This window comes from Mobula hypostoma, chromosome 19 (assembly GCF_963921235.1).
Source record: "Mobula hypostoma chromosome 19, sMobHyp1.1, whole genome shotgun sequence".
Classification (NCBI taxonomy): Eukaryota; Metazoa; Chordata; class Chondrichthyes; order Myliobatiformes; family Myliobatidae; genus Mobula; species Mobula hypostoma.
The window spans coordinates 11,806,992-11,828,902 of NC_086115.1; the positions used below are offsets into that span (position 1 = coordinate 11,806,992).

A 21,911-nucleotide genomic window follows, 5' to 3' on the forward strand; every position below is an offset into this window, starting at 1 on the left:
TTTGAGGAGATTTGGATGTCACCAAAAACTCTGGCAAATTTCTATAGACATCTGGTGGAGAGCATTCTGACTGGTCGCGTCATTGTTCTGGTACGAACACACCAATCCACAAACACAAGAGGCTGTAGAGGGTTGTAGTCTTGGCCATCTCCAACAAACCACCCCACCATTTTCATCAGGTGGCTCCTTAAGAAAGCAGCATCTGTCATTAAAGGCCCTCGCTGTCTGTGACATGCCCTCTTCTCATTACTACCAGCAGGTAGGAGGTGCAGTAGCCTGAAGATGCACACTCTCAATGTTTTTAGGAACAGCTTCTTCCCCCTCCCATCAGATTTCTGAATGGTCCATTAAACCTACCTCATTGCTTTGCACTACCTATTTCCTTGTTGTAACTTGTAGTTACGTTGTGTATCACAATCTTTATTATCACTGATGTGGGTTGTCAATTTTGCTGACTCATATTCTAGCTCTCACCCAAAACAGTGGGAGCAATTTGCAGGGGAAGCTAACCCACCAATTTGCATATCTTTGAGGTGTGGGTGGAAACTGAAGCGTGCAGGATGAACTCTTGAGGTCACGGGGGAGCGTGCAAGCTCCACACAGACAGTGCAGGAGGCCAGGATCAAATGTGGGTTGGGTCACTGGAGCTGTGAGACTGTAACTATCGACTCAGAATCTGGTTTACTATCGCTGATTTGTTTGACGTGGAATTGGTTGTTCTTACGACAGCAGCACAATGCAATGATGTAAGATGTCTATAAAACTTGTAAAAATGAGTAAGTAGTGCAGGAAAAATTTGTATAACAAGTTCATGGACCGTTCAGAGATCTGCTGGCGGAGGGGAAGAAGCTGTTTCTGAATCATAGAGTGTGCCTCTTCAGGCTCCTGTACCTCCTTCCCGATGGTAAGGAAGAGGGCACGTCAGCTAGCACAGACATGATGGGTCAAATAGCCTCTGCCTATGCTGTACTGTGAATGGCTTTGGCCTCCTTATGAGCCCTGTCTGACACCAACAGATTCTCTCTCAATTTCCCTCTGAGCTGAGCTAGATAGCCCCTTCATCACAGGAATGCTGGATAGTAATTTAGATTTTTTTAGAATATGAGGACACGCAGTCCTCCTATTGTCATTTAGTAATGCATGCATTAAGAAATGATACAATTTGTTCCTTCAGAATGATATCACAGAAACATAAGACAAACCGAGACTAAAAAAAACTGACAAAAACCACATAATTATAACATATAGTTACAACAGTGCAAGCAATACCGTAATTTGATAAAGAACAGGCCATAGGTCTCAAAGTCTCTTGAAAGTCCCATCATCTCATGCAGACAGTTGAAGGAAGAAAACTCTTCCTGCCATGGGCTTCCAGCGCCGCAAACTTGCCGATGCAGCATCCTGGAAGCACCTGACCACAGTCTGATTCTCAGTCCGTCCGAAAACTTCGAGCCTCCGACCAGCTCTCCAACACCGAGTGCCATCTCTGCCGAGTGCTTCGACCCCGGCCCCGGCAATAGGCAAAGCCGAGGATTTGGGGCCTTCCCCTCTGGAGATTCTCGATCGTACAGTAGCAGTGGCAGCTAAGTGGGCATTTCATAATTGTTGGGGATGTTGAGGTTAACAGTATAAAGCTATAGATACTTTATTGATCCCCAGGGAAATTAGTGTCAGTATCACAAGTGCATGGATATATAAATATTAGAAGAGAAGAACAAAGAAAAGTTGCCTCAAACAGTCTAATGAGGGGGAGATCATCACTTCCCTGGCTATAGGTTGACTCATTCTACAGCCTAATGGCCGAGGGTAAGAATGACCTTACATAGCACTCTTTTGGGTGAGAGCTAGAATTCGAATCAGCAAAATTCACAGCCCATGTCAGTGAGAATAAACACATTTGTCTTGATCTATTACCAGAAGTGCTCTCTGTTCAGCCAAGGCGGCATGTAGAGGGTGAGAAACATTGTCCAGAATTGCCAGGATTTTCTGTAGGGTCCTCTGTTCTATCACAGCCTCCAGTGTGTCCAGTTTGACTCCTGTGACAGAGCCAGCCTTTCTAGCCAGGTTATTGAGCCTGTTGGCATCACCAGTGTTGATGCCATTGTCCCGGCACACCACCGCACAGAAGATTGTACTGATGACATCCGACTAGTAGAACATGTGAAGGAGGGGCCTGCATACTCCATTAGTCAGGGTTTCAATGTTCTTAACTGCATCCTCCTCCTCCCTGCAACAGCTGTCTTTAACATTAACCTCCCGAGGGAGTTCTCAGCTGGCACATCAAACACAATTTGGCACCAAGCTACCTGCTAGATTTAGAGGCCCAGCGTTTGGTCAGTGAATCAGGCCTTGAGGAAAATCAGGGTCAGGTTTAATGTCACTGGCAAGACACACAAAATGCTGGAGGAAGTCAGCAAACCAGGCAGCGTCTATGGAAAAGAGTGAAGAGTCAGCAATTTGGGCCGGGACTCTTCACCAGTCCTGATGAAGGGTCTCGGCCTGAAACATTGACTGTTTACTCTTTTCCATAGATGCTGCCTGGCCTGCTGAGTTCCTCCAGCATTTTGTGTGTGTGTGTTGCTTGGAGTTCCAGCAGCTGTAGATTTTCTCGTCTTAATATCACTGCTGCACGTTGTGAAATTTGTTGTTTTGTGGCGGTAGTGCATAATAATAATAAAAAAAAACTAAAATAAGAAATGGCTTTTTTAATTAGTGTAAAAAGAGCAAAAAAGATATTTGAGACAGATGAAATGGACATCACTTGAACGCTAGATATTCCAATGTTGTGAAGGGCAAGGAGAGAGAGCAAACTAAGGGATGCTGGGGAGTTTAAGAGCTGAAGGAAATGGCACCCCTCCAAGAGGATCATAACTTTGTCATGGTTTGAAGGCTTGTGTGTCTCAGACCCAGAGAGCGATGTTGGCTGGAGTCAGGGCTCTATGCTTTCCCTTTTGGCAAGGTCACCCATGCCAAACAGGTCAAAGGTTAGAGGCCAGATTAAGTGTGGTCCACCACTCCTCCAGGTTCGGGGGTTCAGCTCAGGGCTAATGACCCCTGACAGATAAAACAAAATCGTCTCGGAAACAGCAATGAAGAATACTTCTACATCTGGGTGTGACGGTGTTCCTGAGTCTCCAGCTGGGTTTTGCACGTCTGACAAGGAGTGAAAACCGAGAGGAAACTGCTCACACAATGGAGGAAGCTCTGGGCACCACCAGAGATGGATGACCTTCATTACTGCCCTAAACACCAGCCGTGTAATGGCCAGTAAGAAAGTAGGAGGCACCACCACTGAAATGCAGCACAGAAACAGGCCCTTCGGCCCAACTCATCCCTGCTGTTCACCCAAGTGAGTTCCCTTGCTCTCAATTTGTATGTATTTTTCTAAACTTGTCCAATATAATCTAAGTTTAGATAAGCTTGATTTGTTAATGTATTTTGCCAATGTGGGAGGAGAAGATGGCACGACGCAGCGCGCGCGGCCGTTCCGAATGATATCGTATCTGTGAAGTAAGATGCTGTGCACAAACCTGATTTGATAGAGACAGACGTGAAGAAGCACGGAGGAACATCTGGACTAACTTCTGAAATGCCCGCTTTGCTGCTACTGTGTGATTGAGAATCTCCGGAGGGGAAGGCCCCAAATCCTCGGCCTTGCCTGTTGCCGGGGCCGGGGTCAATGTGCTCGGCAGAGGTGGCGCTCGGTGTCGGAGAGCTGGTCGGAGGCTCGGAGTTTTTCGGACTGACTCTGAGTCGGACTGTGGTTGGATGCTTCCGGGATGCTGCACCGGCAAGTTTGTGGCGCTGGAGGTTCACCGTCTGCGTGAGATGATGGGACTTTCGAGAGACTTTGAGACTTTACCGTGCCCATGGTCTGTTCTTATCAAATTATGGTATTGCTTTGCACTGTTGTAACTATATGTTATAATTATGTGGTTTTTGTCAGTTTTTCAGTCTTGGTTTGTCATGTGTTTCTGTGATATCATTCTGGGAAAAACATTGTATCATTTCTTAATGCATGCATTACTAAATGACAATAAAAGAGGACTGCATGTCCTCATAATCTAATCTAATTTTGAAACGGTGACACGAGGAAATCTGCAGATGCTGGAATTTCAAGCAACACACATAAAAATTGCTGGTGAACGCAGCAGGCCAGGCAGCATCAAGGACGGTGAAATATGTTTGCATCAGTGACCAATACGGTCTGAGGGTGTGCTGGGGGCAGCCCGCGAGTGTCATCGTGCTTCCAGCGCCAACATAGCATGTCCACAACTTACTAACCCTAACCCGTACGTCTTTATAAAGTGGGATGAAACTGGAGAAGTCTTGAATTAAATGCAGGTCGCTGGCATTACACTCGCTACTGCGTTACAGTCAGTATCGAGGGATCCCCAAGCGTAGTGGAACCCTGGGAGTAGAGGGGTGGCCCCACCCTGGTGACCGTGTGATGTTTCTCGTCCCGGGCAGGTGGAGCGGGAGACGTACGCCATCATCCGCTGGCTGCAGAGCTATAACTTCATTCTATCCGCCAATCTGCACGGAGGAGCCGTGGTGGCGAACTACCCCTTCGATAAGGCCCAGGGACAGGCTGGACACAGGCTATACAGGCCCAGCATCTCCAGCACTCCTGATCATGAGCTCTTCCAGAAGGTAAGGGTGTATCCCACCACTTGCCTGTGATTGATTCATGGGTAGGTTCGGCAAGTGAGGCCTCTTTGCTGTGATAATTGTGTGGTAGATAGAGTCAGCTATGTTGAGTGCAGCAACAACCCTGGGAGAGTAATACACACAAAATGCTGGAAGAAAAGGCCTGTAATGTGCTGTAGTTTTCTATGGTCTAACTTGGCGTGTCAGGCCGCGTCTATGGAGAGCAATAAACAGCTGGCGTTTCCAGCTGAGGTTTTTCATCAGGACGGGAAAGGAAGGGGGAAGAAGCCCGAGTGAGTGGTGATCAACCTAAACACAGATTCTGCAGATGACTCAACCTTGAGTAAGATATACAAAATGATGAAGGAGTTCAGCAGACTGGCAGCATCTATGGGGATGGGGGGAGGGCAATAGACATGCAATGATTTGGAGAGCTTTCATCGAACTGGGAAGGATGGTGGCAAAAGCCAGAAAAAGGTGTGGGGGGGGTGAGAGAGGAGTTTGTTCCCCCGCTCTTTCCATGATCCAGTGTCCTCTCCAATCAGGTTCCTTATTCTTCAGCCATTTCGTCTTCCATATATCCCCTCCCAGCTTCTTGCTTCAACCATCACCCACCTACCTCCCCCCCGTCACTTATCACATCCCAACTTGTCCTCCTCTTCCTCTTCCAACCTTCTGATTCTGGCATCTTCTCCCTTCCTCCCCATCCAGATGGGTCTCAGCCACTTAGTCATTTCCGTAGATGCTGCCTGACTGCCAATTTGTGTGTTACTAATGATTTGTTTTTGTGAGTCACATACATTCCGGTTTCATTATCAGATATATTTGTCATATTTTCACCAAAACATAATGGTGAAATGTGTCATTTGCGTTAATAACCAACACACCCAGGGTTGTGCTGAGGGCAGCTGTCCTCGCATTTGGGCACCGACATCACATGCCCACAATGTTTCACAGAACAACACAAGCAAAACAACCCACCCAGACCTCCAAGGCCAGTTCAGGCATCCAGCCCTTGGCCTGGGGACTGTGAGACTTGCAGACTGCTGGCCAGGGCATCGGGCAGAGTGAACCTCCCTCACCCTCCCAGCAGCATTCCTCATTAGAAATGGTACCTGAGATATTCAGGGTCTGTCCGAGCGATCAGAACAGACACTGGTTTAAATGTCTCCTCACTTGGGCTTGACAAAGTATCTTGAGGAATGGTGTTAAAGCCATATCATGGACACAGGCCCTTAAAACCAATTCATCCAAGGTATCTAACCAGGCTGGTCCCAATTAGCCCATATCCCACTAAAGGTTAAGTCTAAACCTTTTCCGCATGCCTGTTCAAATGCTTTTTATTTTACCGGACTCTACCATTTGTGTGTGTGTGTGTGTGTGTGTGTGTGTGTGTGTGTGTGTGTGTGTGTGTGCCTTTAAATCTTTCACCTCCCCTCACATTTAGTCTTCCGTGTATCCCCTCCCAGCATCCTGCATAGTCCCCTCTTTGCCCTCTAGTTTTGGACTCCCTTGCCCTGTATCCTGGGGGGAAAATTGTGCCTATCTACCATATTACCTCCCTCCCCCCCAACCCCTGCCATGATCTTATAAACCTCTATAAGGTGACCCCCCCCCCCCAAACCTCTTTCGCTCAAGAGCAAACAGTTCCAGCCCATCTATTCAAGCTTAATTGGATCCACCCTACGGCTTGCCGACCAGCATTGTGCACCGTACTCCAAATGCAATACCCCTGTCACCTTGTGCAGCTCTAAGATTACTTCCCAGACTCTTGTACTCAATGCCATGACCAGTGAAGCCAGGTGCTTCAAACACCCTCATCATGAACACAGTCTGCAGATGCTGGAAATCCAGAGCAACACACAGAGACACACACACAGCTGGAGGAACTCGGGTCAGGCAGCATCTATGGGGGGCGGGAGGGGGAAATGGGTAACTTTTCAGGCTAAGACCCTTCTTCAGGACCGAGAAGGAAGGGGGAAGATGCAAAAATAAAAATGTGGGGCAAAGGGAAATTTGTTTACCGGAAGGAGAAATCTATATTCATGCCATCAGGTTGGAGGGAACCCAGATGGAATATAAGATGTTGCTCCTCCACCCTGAGGCTCAGGAGTAGGCAGTGGATCAACACACAGGAACGGGGATCTGAATTAAAACGTTTGGCCACCAGACAGTCCCATTTGTGGCAGATGGAGCCACCTTCATCACCCTGTCTACTCATGTCACCACAAGGTCCTGAATGGCGAATACAGATGGGTTTACAAATGGGTGTTTGTAACAGAGTTTTGGAAGTAAACTGTAAATGAGCAGCAGTGATATCTCATTGAGGGGTTTGGAAGGGATATGTGATTGGGATATCAAGCAACTATTGGGTGTAAGGTGGTTTCTGATTGATTCAATACGGTTTAAAATGGCGTGACCGAGCACATGTGACAGCTCTCTGGTGGTTCAAAAGGCCAGGAATGCGACTAAAAGCATTGCTAATATCACCTTTCCTGAGGTAAACTGTGGTAAATTATCACTGCAAACAATGAAGAGGTGAGTGAAGGCGAAGCGAACTCGAGGGATGAGCGTTGCTGTGCATTGCAGAATCGACGCAAGTGGAGTGAGCCCTTTGGAGAAGAGGGGTCCAGGGGAGGCAGGGGAGTTCCAGTATCTTTACAGCTAGCCCGTCTGCGAGGCTGGATCGCTTTGGTCACCGAGCTGATTTGGAGAAATGGAGAGCGGCTTCGTGCTGGGCGGCGAAGTCTGAGTCACTGGCGGCATGTTCTCGGCCCAGAGCCTTTCACTGTAGCAGGGCCCGGGTCCTAGTGTGGGTTATGATGTGCGGTTTGGAGAATTTAAACAATATGGTGCGCAAACAGGGTGTCGGGATTGGAAGTGAGGGCCGAATTCACTCACTCCCCTGCAATAGTCACTCCTCTCTCCATGGAGCTAAGGCTATGAAGACTGCCCCAGCTGCCGTGCTCCTAATACGATGGACTAATACAGAGGCTCAGGCCTACTCAGGCCTGTGCGGAGTTTGTATCCAAGGACTCATTTTGGTTTGGAACGTTGTTGCTCACTTCTGTTGTTTGCATAATTTGTGTCTTTTTTTCCCCCTTTCTCTGCACATCCGGTGGTGGTCGTTATTTATTTATTTTTTTAATTGCGTTCTTTCGGGCTTCTTGCTTTGTAAGTGAACAAATCTCAAGGTTGTGTAATTTGATAATATTGTATATTGAATACTTGGGCAAACAAGAGGAATTCTGCAGATGCTGGAAATTCAAGCAACACACATCAAAGTTGCTGGTGAACGCAGCAGGCCAGGCAGCATCTATAGGAAGAGGTACAGTCGACGTTTCGGGCCGAGACCCTTCGTCAGGACTAACTGAAGGAAGAGATAGTAAGAGATTTGAAAGTGGGGGAGGGGGAGATCCAAAATGATAGGAGAAGACAGGAGGGGGAGGGACGGAGCCAAGAGCTGGACAGGTGATAGGCAAAGGGGATATGAGAGGATCATGGGACAGGAGGTCCGGGAAGAAAGACGGGGGGGGGAACCAGAGGATGGGCAAGGGGTATAGTGAGAGGGACAGAGGGAGAAAAAGGAGAGTGAGAGAAAGAATGTGTGTGTAAAAATAAATAACAGATGGGGTACGAGGGGGAGGTGGGGCATTAGCGGAAGTTAGAGAAGTCAATGTTCATGCCATCAGGTTGGAGGCTACCCAAACGGAATATAAGGTGTTGTTCCTCCAACCTGAGTGTGGCTTCAACTTTACAGTAGAGGAGGCCGTGGATAGACATGTCAGAATGGGAATGGGATGTGGAATTAAAATGTGTGGCCACTGGGAGATCCTGCTTTCACTGGCAGACAGAGTGTAGGTGTTCAGCAAAGCGGTCTCCCAGTCTGCGTCGGGTCTCGTCAATATATAGAAGGCCACATCGGGAGCACCGGACGCAGTATATCACCCCAGCCGACTCACAGGTGAAGTGTCGCCTCACCTGGAAGGACTGTCTGGGGCCCTGAATGGTGGTAAGGGACGAAGTGTAAGGGCATATGTAGTACTTGTTCTGCTTACAAGGATAAGTGCCAGGAGGGAGATCAGTGGGGAGGGATGGTGGGGGGGACGAATGGACAAGGGAGTCGCGTAGGGAGCGATCCCTGCGGAAAGCAGAGGGGGGTGGGGAGGGAGAGATGTGCATAGTGGTGGGATCCCGTTGGAGGTGGCGGAAGTTACGGAGAATTATATGTTGGACCCGGAGGCCGGTGGGGTGGTAGGTGAGGACCAGGGGAACCCTATTCCTAGTGGGGTGGCGGGAGGATGGAGTGAGAGCAGATGTACGTGGAATGGGGGAGATGCGTTTATTCTAGGATGAGGGAGATGTCCTCCTTTTTTAAAGAAAGGGGCTTCTCTTCGTCCACTATCAACTCTGCTCTCAAATGCATCTCCCCCATTTCACGTACATCTGCTCTCACTCCATCCTCCCGCCACCCCCCTAGGAATAGGGTTCCCCTGGTCCTCACCTACCACCTCACCGGCCTCCGGGTCCAACATATAATTCTCCGTAACTTCCGCCAGCTCCAACGGGATCCCACCACTAAGCACATCTCTCCCTCCACCCCCCCTCTGCTTTCCGCAGGGATCGCTCCCTACGCGACTCCCTTGTCCATTCGTCCCCCCATCCCTCCCCACTGATCTCCCTCCTGACACTTGTAAGCAGAACATGTGCTACACATGCCCTTACACTTCCTCCCTTACCACCATTCAGGGCCCCAGACAGTCCTTCCAGGTGAGGCGACACTTCACCTGTGAGTCGACTGGGGTGATATACTGTGTCCGGTGCTCCCGATGTGGCCTTTTATATATTGGCGAGACCCGACGCAGACTGGGAGACCGCTTTGCTGAACGCCTATGCTCTGTCCGCCAGAGAAAGCAGGATCTCCCAGTGGCCACACATTTTAATTCCACATCCCATTCCCATTCTGACATGTCTATCCACGGCCTCCTCTACTGTAAAGATGAAGCCACACTCAGGTTGGAGGAACAACACCTTATGTTCCGTCTGGGTAGCCTCCAACCTGATGGCATGAACATTGACTTCTCTAACTTGCGCTAATGCCCCACCTCCCCCCTTGTACCCCATCCGTTATTTATTTTTATGCACACATTCTTTCTCTCACTCTCCCTTTTCTCCCTCTGTTCCTCTCACTATACCCCTTGCCCATCCTCTGGGTTCCCCCCGACCTGTCTTTCTCCCTAGGCCTCCTGTCCCAAGAGCCTCTCGTATCCCCTTTTCCAATCACCGGTCCAGCTCTTGGCTCCATCCCTCCCCCTCCTGTCTTCTCCTATCATTTTGGATCTCCCCCTCCCCCTCCAACTTTCAAATCTCTTACTAGCTCTTCCTTCAGTTAGTCCTGACGAAGGGTCTCGGCCCGAAACGTCGACTGTACCTCTTCCTAGAGATGCTGCTTGAATATTTGGGCAAGTGGTTTGCAAAGGGAGCGATTTGTGTTCATTACATGATTGTTCTCCACTAGAGGGAGCAGTTGTGGGCAGAACCTGGGTTCATCTTTCAACTGGTGAAAATCATGATTACATCTTGGATCAGACCCTGGTTTAAGATGGCACTGGTGAATACAACTAAATACTTTTTCTGGTTACAATTTCTGGGAAACTATCTCCGCGGAGATTGGAGAGATGAGGTCTGTCCACCAAAACAGAGCCAGTTCCGGGCCAAAAGGTTATCAAAACAACAATTCCCACATCCTTGAGCAAGGAATGACCCAATTTTGGGGCGATTTAAATGCCAGGCCAGATTAAAAAGGCAAGATGTCAGGACCAGTGGTGAGGGTCGGGCCAGTTCTGGTTACGGATCTGTAAGGTTTATTTGTCTCTGCGCTCTCCTGAGGCTGTGATGCCTGAGTTTGACTGTGGACTTGCTTTCGTTCAGAAAGCTACTTGCCTATTTTATTGTTTGTATGATTTGTTTTTCTCTCTCTACACACTGGGTGTTTCACTGTCCTCTTTTTAATGAGCTCTTTCGGGTTTCTTTGTTTTGTGGTTCCCTAAATCTCGAGGTTATATAATGTACACATACTTTGATCATGTATTTTGAACTTTGAATCTGTTCACTGGGGAAAGCACAGTGACCCTGTGATCGAATGATAAACACAGATTATGTAGATTCTGGAAATCCAGAACAACAGCAACAAAATGCTGGAGGAACTCAGCAGGTCAGGCAGCATCCACAGAAGGGAATAACAGTCGATGTTTTGGGCTAACACTCTACTTCATCCCATTAATCCTATTGGATGGTCTTCACCAAAAACATTGATTATCTATTCCCCTCAATAGCTGCTGCCTGACCTGCTGAGCTCCTTCAGCATTGTGTGTTGTTCTGGGATGGAATGAGCCATTCTTGCTGAGTCTGGTTCTCATTACAGCAGATCAGTGGCTAAGAGAACTTGAATGCCTCCTCTTTTCTGTAGAGGGAGCTTCACTCTGTATCTAACCCATGCTGTCCCTGTCCTGGGAGTGTGTGATGGGACAGTGTAGAGGGAGCTTCACTCTGTATCTAACCTGTACTGTCCCTGACTTGGGAGTGTGTGATGGGACAGTGTGGAGGGAGATTCACTCTGTATCTAACCCAGCTGTCCCTGCCCTGAGAGTGGCTGACTTCAGATTCCAGATTTGGTGGTAATTACTAAGAATTGTTTTCATAATTACAGTATTGAGAATTGTTTGTGTGAACATTAGGGACATAGTGTTTCTAACTCTAGAAAATTATCTGTCTTTGTCTTTTCCCCCTCTTCCAGCTTGCCCGCATCTACTCCTTTGCCCATGGGTGGATGCACAGTGGGACCAACTGTGGAGATTACTTTCCCGATGGGATTACCAATGGAGCCAGCTGGTACTCGCTTGCAAGAGGTGAGATCCTCTGTTCTGTGGTGCTGTATCCGTGGCCTGTTAAGGAAGAGAAATGGCAGGGCAGGGAGATTCCAGACGGCATGTACTGAGTCTCTGCTGGCTCTCGGAATAACCCCCTCACTCCCACTCTCCCCACTAATTGTCCTGAAACTGCAAAGTTGAGCTAAATTAACAGGCGGGACTGCCAGGGCTGTGATCTCAGGATTGCTACATGTGCCACGTGCTGGTGAGGCCAGAAATAGGAAGATTGTACAGTTTAACACATGGCTAAGCAGTTGGTGTAGGAGAGAAGGGTCGTATTTTTTTTTTTGATCATTGGCCTCTCTTCCAGGGAAGGTGGGATCTGTAGAGAAGAACAACACACACAAAATGCTGGAGAAACTCAGCAGGCCAGGCAGAATCTACGGAAAGAGAGTAAACAGGACTCCTGCTTAAGGGGGTCTGCCTGAACGTTGACTGTTTACTTTCTTCCGCAGATGATGCCTGCCTTGCCGAGTTCTCTAGTTTGTGACCTGTACAGAAGAGACTGCACCTGAACTGGAGGGGACTAATATCCTAGTGGGAAGGTTTGCTCGTGCTGCACGGCATGGGGGGAGGTTAAACTAAAGTTGCAAGGGGATGGGGACCAGGGTGCCAGAGCAGATGGTGGAGAGATTATGGGGATGTGTTGTTAAGACCCCAACAAAGTTGAGCATGGTGCAACCAAAATTCTCGGCTGCATATATTTCAATTCAAGGAGGATCGTGGGAAAGGCGGATGAACTCAGCGCGCGGATCAACACCTGGAATGATAACGTTGTAGCCATTAGTGAGTGTTTTATTCTTGCAGGAGGAGCAGGACTGGCAGCTAATAATCCAGGGTTCTGTTTTAGACAAGATGGATTAGAGGAAGAGGGGTGGTGTTACTAGTCAGTGAAAATGTCAGGGCAGACTGGGAAAACTCATCTAGTGAGGCATTGGGGATGGAAATGAGAAACAAGAAAGGTATGACCAAGTTAATGGGACTATATTACAGACCACCCAAAAGTCCACAGGATTTAGAGGAATGTATTTGTAGAGAAATCACAGACTGGTGCAAGAAACATAAGGTTGTGAAAGCTGATTTTAGCTTTCTACATATTGACTGGATCTTCCATACTGTAAAGGACTAGATGGGATAGAATTTTTCACGTGTTCAGGAAAGTTTCCTTAATCAGTATATAAAAGTCCCAATGAAAGAGTGTGCAATACAGGGCAGGGTAACAGAAGTTTGTGTAGGGAGACAATTGGCATCTAGTGATTTTAATGCCATTAGTTTCAAAGTAATTGTGCAAAAAGATAGGTTTAGTCCACAGATCGAGATTCTAAATTGTAGGGGCCAATTTTGATATCATAAATGATCTGGCAACTGTGGATTGAGACAGGCTGTTTTCTGGCAAAGGTGTGCTATACAAGTGGGAGGCCTTTAAAGGTGAGATTTTGAGTACAGGTTTCCCCCGCCATCCAAAGGTAGAGCATTCCTATGAAACTGTTCGTAAGCCAGAATGTCATAAAGCAAAGAAGTAATTACCATTAATTTATATGGGAAAAATTTGTGAGTGTTCGCAGACCCAAAAATAACCTACGAAATCATGCCAAATAACACACAAAACCTAAAATAACAGTAACATGTAGTAAAAGCAGGAATGATATGATAAATACACAGCCTATATAAAGTAGAAATACTTTTCCACAATCATTGCTGCACTGTTCTCGGTAGCGAAAATCTCACGCAAGCGCTCTCGGCAAAAACACGGCGCAAGTGCTCTCCAGTAACCTTTAAGCTATGAAGCTGCCAAATCATACCAAATAACACGTAAAAATACACAGCCGATATAAAGTAGAAATAATGTCTGTACAGTGTAGTTTCACTTACTGGAATTGGGACAGCGTTGAGCACACTGATGATGGTGTGTTAGGCTGAGTCGTCGGAGGTTGGGGTGGTGCAGTTGCCCCCACCCTCTGGGCAGCGAACTGATACCGATCCGTGAGGCATGCAGCAGTCCAGCGGTAGCCGTGACGCACCCAGCACACCTTTAAGAAAAAAGCCAAAATAAACAAGCTAATTAATTAGGTGCCGCCTGGCACGTAAATGTTGGCCCAGATCAGAGGCGACGCAATCAGCAATGGCCTCTGATCTGGGCCGACATTTACGTGCCGGGCGGCTCCTAATTAATTAGCTTGTTTATTTCGGCTTTTTCCTTAAAGATGTACTGTGTGCCTCCTGGCTACCGCTGTATTATCCGCGGCAGTGTATCTGTCTGCGGCCTAGGGGTTGGGACCACTGGGTGGTGGGACAGTGAGGTGCTATCTCATCGTCCATCAGGGCAGGCAGGTCATCTTCTATGTCTGCCTGCCTCGATGTCGAAGATCGAGGTTCGTCGTCTGCTGTAGCTGATGTGGAAGGCTTGCTTGACTGATTAGCCTCGCGCATTTTTAGATCATACAGTTCTTCGTAAGCACTCAAACTACCCTGCAAATATGCCCTAAACCGACGTACCCTTTCAAAATTAAAGTCGTACTTTATCATTGCAGCGAAAATCTCATGCAGCTACCTCACGTTCAGTTCCTGGACGACTTCACTTTCAGTCCGATCGCCACTGCATTCGGTTTTGATTGTTATCCTTTCCTCTTCCAATTGCATCAGCTCTTCATCTATCAGTTCTTGGTCATGGGATGCCAAAACCTCTTCAACATCTTCGTCAACTTCCACAAGCCAAACTCACTTTGTCCTTACTTCGTTCACCACGATCGAAACGCTTAATTATGTCTAATTTTACGCTAAGTGTAACACCCTTACGAGCTCTTTCAGGCTTTTCTGATACCTTAGAACACATATTGCAAACAGATGCTCAAAATAAATCGACATAAAGCACAGATGCTCACAGGCACGTGTTTAAGCAATGCCGGCGAGAATGCCGTCCTGAATTCCAGGGGAGGAGCACGCTGCCTTTTCTCGTAACAGTGAAAACACCTTCTGTTAGCGAAAACGGGTAACTAATGTAGGTCTTTCGTAACAGTGAGGTTTCATAAAGCGAACGTTCGAAAAGCGGGGGACACCTGTACAAAGATTGTAGGTGGCTGTCAGAATAAAAGGTAAGAATAACAGGTTTAGGGTACCTTGGTTTTCAAGAGATATTGAGGCCCTGATTAAGAAGAAGAGAGGTGATGCACAGCAGGTACAGGCAGGTAGGAACAAATGAGGTGCTTATGGAGTATAAAACAAATGTGAGAGAACACTTAAAGAAATCAGGAAGGCTAAAAAAAAGACATGAAGTTGCCCTAGCAGACAAGGTGAAGGAGAATCCTAAGGGATTCTACAGATGGATTGCAAGGGACAAAATTGATCCTCTGGAAGATCAGAATGGTAATCTACGTGTGGAGCCAAAAGAGATGAAGGAGATCTGAAATGAATTTTTTTGCATTGGTATTTACTCAGACCAACAGTCTATAGAAGTGAGGCAAAGCAGCATCAACTTCATGGACCCTGTACAGATTTCAGAGGAAGAGGTGTTTGCTACCTTGAGGCAAATTAGGGTGGATAAATCCCCAGGGCCTGACAAAGTGTTCCGTTCAACCCTGTGGGAGGCAATTGCAGAAACTGCAGGGGCCCTAGCGAAGATATTTGAATCATCCTTAACAACAGGTGAGGTACCAGAGGATTGGAAGATGGCTAATGTTGTTCTGCTGTTGAAGAAATGCTCTAAGAATAAACCAGGAAGTTATAGGCCAGTGAGTCTGACATCAGTAGTGGGAAATCAAATCAAATCAAATCTAGTTTGATTTGAAAGTTATTGGAAGGTATTCTGAGGGACCAGATATGAGTGTTTAGGTAGGCTTGGGCTGATTGGGGATAGTTGGCATGAGCTGATTGGGGATAGTTGGCATGGCTTTGCATGCTAGGTACCGAGTGAGAGTTTGGTCCAGAAGGATTGTCTTTTCAGCATTCAAGATGAGGCAAATTGGATTAGACATTGGCTTTGTGGGAGAAGCCAAAGAGTGGTGGTAGATGGTTGCCCCACTGACTGGAGGCCTGTGACTAGTGGAGTGCTACAGGGATCAGTGCTGGGTCTGTTCTTTATCATCCGGATCATTGATATCACCATATAACCATATAACAATTACAGCACGGAAACAGGCCATCTCGGCCCTTCTAGTCCATGCCAAATGCTTACTCTCACCTAGTCCCACCGACCTGCACTCAGCCCATAACCCTCCATTCCTTTCCTGTCCATATAGCTGTCCAATTTAACTTTAAACGACAATATCGAACCTGCTTCAACCACTTCTGCTGGAAGCTCGTTCCACACAGCCACCACTCTGAGTAAAGAAGTTCCCCCTCATGTTACCCCTAAACTTTTGCCCTTTAACTCTCAACTCATGTCCTATCATTTGAATCTCCCCCACTCTCAATGGAAAAAGCCTATCCACGTCAACTCTATCTATCCCCCTCATAATTTTAAATATCTCTATTAAGTCCCCCCTCAACCTTCTGCGCTCCAAAGAATAAAGACCCAACTTGTTCAACCTTTCTCTGTAACTTAGGTGATGAAACCCAGGTAACATTCTAGTAAATCTTCTCTGTACTCTCAATTTTGTTGGCATCTTTCCTATAATTCGGTGACCAGAACTGTACTCAATACTCCAAATTTGGCCTTATACAATTTCAACATTACATCCCAACTCCTATACTCAATGCTCTGATTTATAAAGGCCAGCATACCAAAAGCTTTCTTCACCACCCTATCCACATGAGATTCCACCTTCAGGGAACTATGCACCATTATTCCTGGATCCCTCTGTTCTAATGCATTCTTCAATGCCCTACCACTTACCATGTATGTCCTATTTTGATTAGTCCTACCAAAATGTAGCACCTCACATTTATCAGCATTAAACTCCATCTGCCATCTTTATAGATGGCACAGATATAGATGATAAAGTAGTTAACTGGATCAGCATATTTGTGGATGACACAAAGATTGGGTTGTAGTGAACAGTGAGGAAGACTATCAGAGCTTGCATTGGGATCTAGACCAGCTGGAAAAATGGGCTGAAAAATGGCAGATGGAATTTAATGCTGACAAGTGTGAGGAGTTGCACTTCGGTAGGACTAACCAGGATAGGCTTGCAAAGAAATGTTAGCACTCCTCAGTACCCTATAGAACAAAGGGATCTGGGAATACTGGTCCATAATTCATTGAAAGTGACGTCACAGGTAGGTAGGGTCATAAAGAAAGATTTCGGCACATTGGCCTTCATAAATCAAAATACTGTTCTGGAGATGGGTTGTTATGTTGCAGATGTATAAGATGTTGGTGAGGCTTAGTTTGGATATTGTTCTGTTTCAGTCACCTACCTACAGGAAAGCTATAAATGGTTGAAAGAGTACAGAGAAAATTTACAAGGATGTTGCTGGGATTGGAGGGCCTGAGTTGTAAGGAAAGATTGAATAGGTTAGGGCTTTGTTCCTTGGAATATAGAAGATTGAGGGGAGATTTGATCGAGGTATACAAAACTGAAAGGTATAGGTAAAGTAAATGCAAGCTTTTTCCACTGAGGCTGAGTGGGACTAAACTAGAGGTCATAAGTTAAGGGCAAAAGGTGAGAAATTTAAGGAGAACATGAGGGGACATTTTCCTGACTTAGAGGGTCATGGGAGTGTGGAATGAGCTGCCAATGCAAGTGATGCATGCTTGATTTCAACTTTTAAGAGAAGTTTGAATAGGTACATGGATGTTAGGGGTATGGAGGGCTATGGTCCGGGTACAGGTCAATGGTAGTAGGTAGTTCAAATGGTTCAGCATGGACTAGATGGGCCAAAGGGCCTGTTTCTGTGCTGCACTTTTCTTGGACTCACTCACTCCATAACCTGTCCTCTCCCATGTGAGCATGAACTCCCCTGGTTCTCCTGCCACCCATCTAAAGGGACAGTTGACCTACCAACAACTCTGTGTTGGTCAGAATCAAACCTGGGTGAGTGGAGTCGAGGCGGCATCTATACCCTCTGCCACCCATGCCCAGCCAAGCCCTGGATAGGCTGGGTAGTGAGGTGTGGGCAAATATATCCACTGTCCGTATCAGTCTCGGGTAAGATGCCAGTCGCCCTCCAGACCTCCTTGCTTCACCCAGCTATTTGACGGTGGAGACATCAGGCTTGCAGGGTGGCACAGTAACGTAACAGCGTAAACCTTCCGGCCCCAGTGACCGGGGTTCAATTCCTACCACTCTCTATAGGGAGTTTGCACCTTCTCCCAGAACCACGTGTGCTTTCTCCAGGTGCTCTGGTTTCCTCCCACAATCCAAAGACCCACAGCTTAGGCTTAGCAAGTCATGGGCTTGATATATTTACACTGGAAGTGTAGCATCTCTTGCGGGCTGCCCTCAGCATATCCTTGGACTGTACCATTGACAGAAGTGACGCATTTCACTCCATACTTCAATGTATGCGTGACAAATGACGCTAATCTTTATCTAAGCCCCTCCTCAATGTGGTAGCCATTACTGAGTGCCCGAGGCCCCAGCCAATGATGAAGCTTTGCTTTGGAGGGGCCGTATGTCCTTCCCTAAGTGCTAATTAGTTTAGAGGGATCTGAGACAACTTGTTCATGCAGAGGTCAGTGAGGACATGGAGCAAGCTGCTGGAGGTAGTGGTTGAAGCGGGTACAATAGTGACATTATAAGAAGCACTAGGATAGGAACATGGGTGGGGTAGGGCTTTGGGGGGGTGGGGGGGAGGAGGAGGAAGGGATATGGGCTGAGTGCAGTAAATGGGACTAGCTGGATGGACTCTCAGACTGGCTGGTGCAAAGGACCTGTATTAGTGCTGTATTGCTCGACGACTCTGTTCTTGTATGTTTTGAGGTTCAGTGAAAAGCCTTTCTGTGCCATCGACAAATCATTCCAAACACAAGAGTCATCTCGTGATTAGATTTTAGTGACAAGACTGGGAGCCCAGATTCAGGACCACCTCTTGCCCCACTAGGAACCAAAGATCACCAATTCATCTTCTAATTTTTTGAACTTTAAACACAGGACTAGACCTGTGTCAAGGTGTCAGGAGACCCACTTATGACCAATATGTCAGGTGCAATCCTCTGACCAGTCTAAGGCCTGCATTTGTAAGGTACCTTTCACATCCTAAACACGAGATTCTGCAGATATGGGAAATCCAGAGCAACACAGACAAAATGCTGGAGGCACTCAGCAGGCCAGGTAGCATCGATGGAGAGGAATAAACTGTCAGCGTTTCAGGCTGAGTCCTGATGAGGTTCCTCCAGCATATTGTGTGTGCTGCTCAAGATTTTCAGCATCTACAGAATCTCTTGTGCTTATCAAAGTTTGACTTTCACACTGGTGGGTCAGGGTGGGTCACCCCCCCCCCCCAACCCCTGCCTTCTCTCCCTACCCATTCTCTCTAGTGATATCTGTTCTTCATTAACCCTCTGTCAAGCTGAGAGCCTGCTGGCTCACTTTGCACACCTGTACACCTCATTAATGCAAATATAAAGGCAGCCAATTATGTGGCCTCAACTCAATGCATGCAGACATGGTCATGTTATTGTTCAGACCAAATGTCAGAATGGGAAGAAAGGTGATCTAAAGGACTTCGACTATGGAATGATTGCCAGTGCCAGGTGGGGTGGTTTGAGCATCTCAGAAACTGCTGATCTCCTGGTGTTTTCACCCATAACAGTCCCTGGAGTTTGCAGAGAATAGTGCGATAAGCAAAAAGCCCATGAGTGGCAGTTCTGTGGGTGAAAATGTCTGTAATGAGAGAGATCAGAGGAGAATTCCAGACTAGTTCAAGGTGACTGTAACTCAATTATAGGCATCCGTTAGTCTCATGAGACCATGGATTTGCGCCTTGGAAGGTTTCCAGGGCGCAGGCCTGGGCAAGATTGTGTAGAAGACTGGCAGTTGCCCATGCTGCAAGTCTCCCCTCTCCACGCCACCGATGTTGTCCAAGGGAAGGGCATCAGGACCCATACAGCTTGGCACCGGTGTCATCGCAGAGCAATGTGTGGTTAAGTGCCTTGCTCAAGGACACAACACACTGCCTCGGCTGAGGCTCGAACTAGTGACCTTCAGATCACTAGACCGATGCCTTAACCACTTGGCCATGCGCCAACACACTCAAACGGCCATGCATTACAACAGTGGTGTGCAGAAGAGCATCTCTGAGTCCACAACACGTTAAACCTTCAAGTGGATGGGCTACAAGAGCAGAAGACCATGAACAACATACCTCCTGCACCTAATGTGTAATTAGTCTAGCTGTCAATCATATTTCTGCCCTGTGGTGAGCAGGAATGACAGGGTTAGACTTTTATCAGGTTGTCTTGGCTACTGAACTCTTTTGCTTCTGTGCTACATGCAGGAATGCAAGACTTCAATTACCTCCACACCAACTGCTTTGAGATCACACTGGAACTCAGCTGCAAGAAGTTCCCGCCGGCGAATGAGCTTCAGCGGGAATGGTACGGGAATCGTGAAGCACTGCTAGCCTACATCGAAGAGGTGAGATGCCGCATCACTGCTGAGGTGGCAAATCAAAAATTCGGCCGAGTCAAATTGTATCCTTCTGCACAAGATTCAGCTGTTTCCGTTTATCAGTGTGGACAGATATCTGTGTTGTAGTTCTAGGTAAAAATAAAGAAATGCAGGTGCTGGAAATTGGAAATAAAAGCAAGAAAAAAATGGAATTAAAAGGTCAGGGAAATGGGAATTGAAACAACGTCAGGAAATTGGAATTTTTGAAAAAACGGGACGAGGTCAGGAAATCGGAAATGAAAAGTTTTGGAAATGCTCTAGAGGTCAGGCAGCATCTGTGGAGAGTTAACACTTTAATACTGTTTCATCAGAACCATATCCATTTGGAAGTGCCAACTTCCATCAAAACCTGGCAAGCCTTTCCACAGATTGTTGGAGTTACTGATTCTGGTCTGATTGAAACAGAAAACAAAACTTCAGATGAACTGCTGAATGAATGTTTTCAGCTGACAGGGAAATTGGTGGTGGTGTGGATAGTGAAGGTTGTCTAATGCTACAGTGAGATGGAGATCAGATGGAAAGTTGTTGGCTGATGAAATTTAATCCTGATAGGTATGAGGTGATTTATCTTGGAAAGTCAAATAGTGCACCACCACTCACTTTGTGTCCTACCTTTACGGAGCATTGATGAACAAATGGATCTGGGCTGCCAGTCCATGGTTCCCTGGAAGTAGAAGTACAGGTAGATATTGTGTTGAAGAAAGAATGTGGTATGTTAACCTCTGTAGGGGGAAGCATAGAATGTAAGTACAAGGTTACAACATATGTTGTAACTTTACAACACATTGGCCAGGCAGCTCTTGGAGTGATGTGTGCCAGTCTAGTTATCTCACTGTAGGAAGGACATGGTTGCATTGGAGAGAGTGGACTTGCTGGGTTTTTGAGGACTTCTGTGTGGGGTGAGACGATGTAAACCGGGCAGCACGTACGAACTGCTGGAGGGACCCTGCAGGTCAGGCAGCATCAATGGAGCAGAATAATCAGCTGACAGTTTCGACCAAGTCACTTCACCAGGAGATGTGAGCAGAAGCCAGAATGAGTGGATGGCAGGGGGGGAGTATAAGCTCCATGTGAGGGGGGTGGGGAGGGTGAGTAAAGGCTGATTTATACTTGTGCGTCAGCTCGACGCCGTAACCTACGCAAGTGGCCTACGTGCGTCGTGAGCATTTATACTTGTGCGTCGGTGTGTCTGCATCACTCTGCAATTCGGGCACATCGCACGTGCACACACACCTGCCCACGCAAGGCATCATGGTCATTGTAGTCTTTCTCGGGGTAAACAAGTTTAAAGCGAGCATCTTTTTTCGTAAAAAGCGAAATGTAAAGCTTTATGGAAAGGATTGCAGTCAGAGTTCCTTCCCTACCCTTCAGACAGCCAATGGGAAGCTACTGCAGTGTAGGACGAAATGCGATGCTACCAAGCGAACCAATCACAGTTGTTCGGTCTGCGTTGCCGCGACGCGTAGTTACATTTTGGGAGAGGTGCGTGTCAGGCTATGGCGTAGGGATCCGCGTAGGCTCTGCGTAGGGTTCGTACTTATGGCGTCGAGTTGACGCAGAAGTATAAATCAGCCTTAAGTAAGAAGCTTGGGGCATTGGGTGGAGGAGGTAGTCCTGAAGAAAGAATGTGATAGAAGTGGACAATGAAAGAAAAGGGAGGAGGGGAGCCAACCCCTCAGCTGCTGCTTCTTGCTTCTGCCCCATTCCTTTCCAGTCCTGATGAAGGGCTCAGCTCGAAACATCGGCTGTTTATTCCCCTCTACGAATGCTGCCCAACTTGTTG

The 21,911-nt window shown here is 47.2% G+C and overlaps 1 protein-coding gene across 2 annotated transcripts in view; it reads left to right on the forward strand.

Annotated features, from left to right (window-relative positions):
* cpn1 (carboxypeptidase N, polypeptide 1) overlaps positions 1 to 21,911 on the forward strand; it is a 47,929-nt gene that overhangs the window by 20,308 nt on the left and 5,710 nt on the right. For both annotated transcript variants that reach the window (XM_063071321.1, XM_063071320.1), the window contains 3 exons: positions 4,471 to 4,653; positions 11,447 to 11,558; positions 19,956 to 20,095. In XM_063071321.1, coding sequence (XP_062927391.1) covers positions 4,471 to 4,653; positions 11,447 to 11,558; positions 19,956 to 20,095 — 435 coding nt within the window. The remainder of the gene's footprint in view (positions 1 to 4,470; positions 4,654 to 11,446; positions 11,559 to 19,955; positions 20,096 to 21,911) is intronic.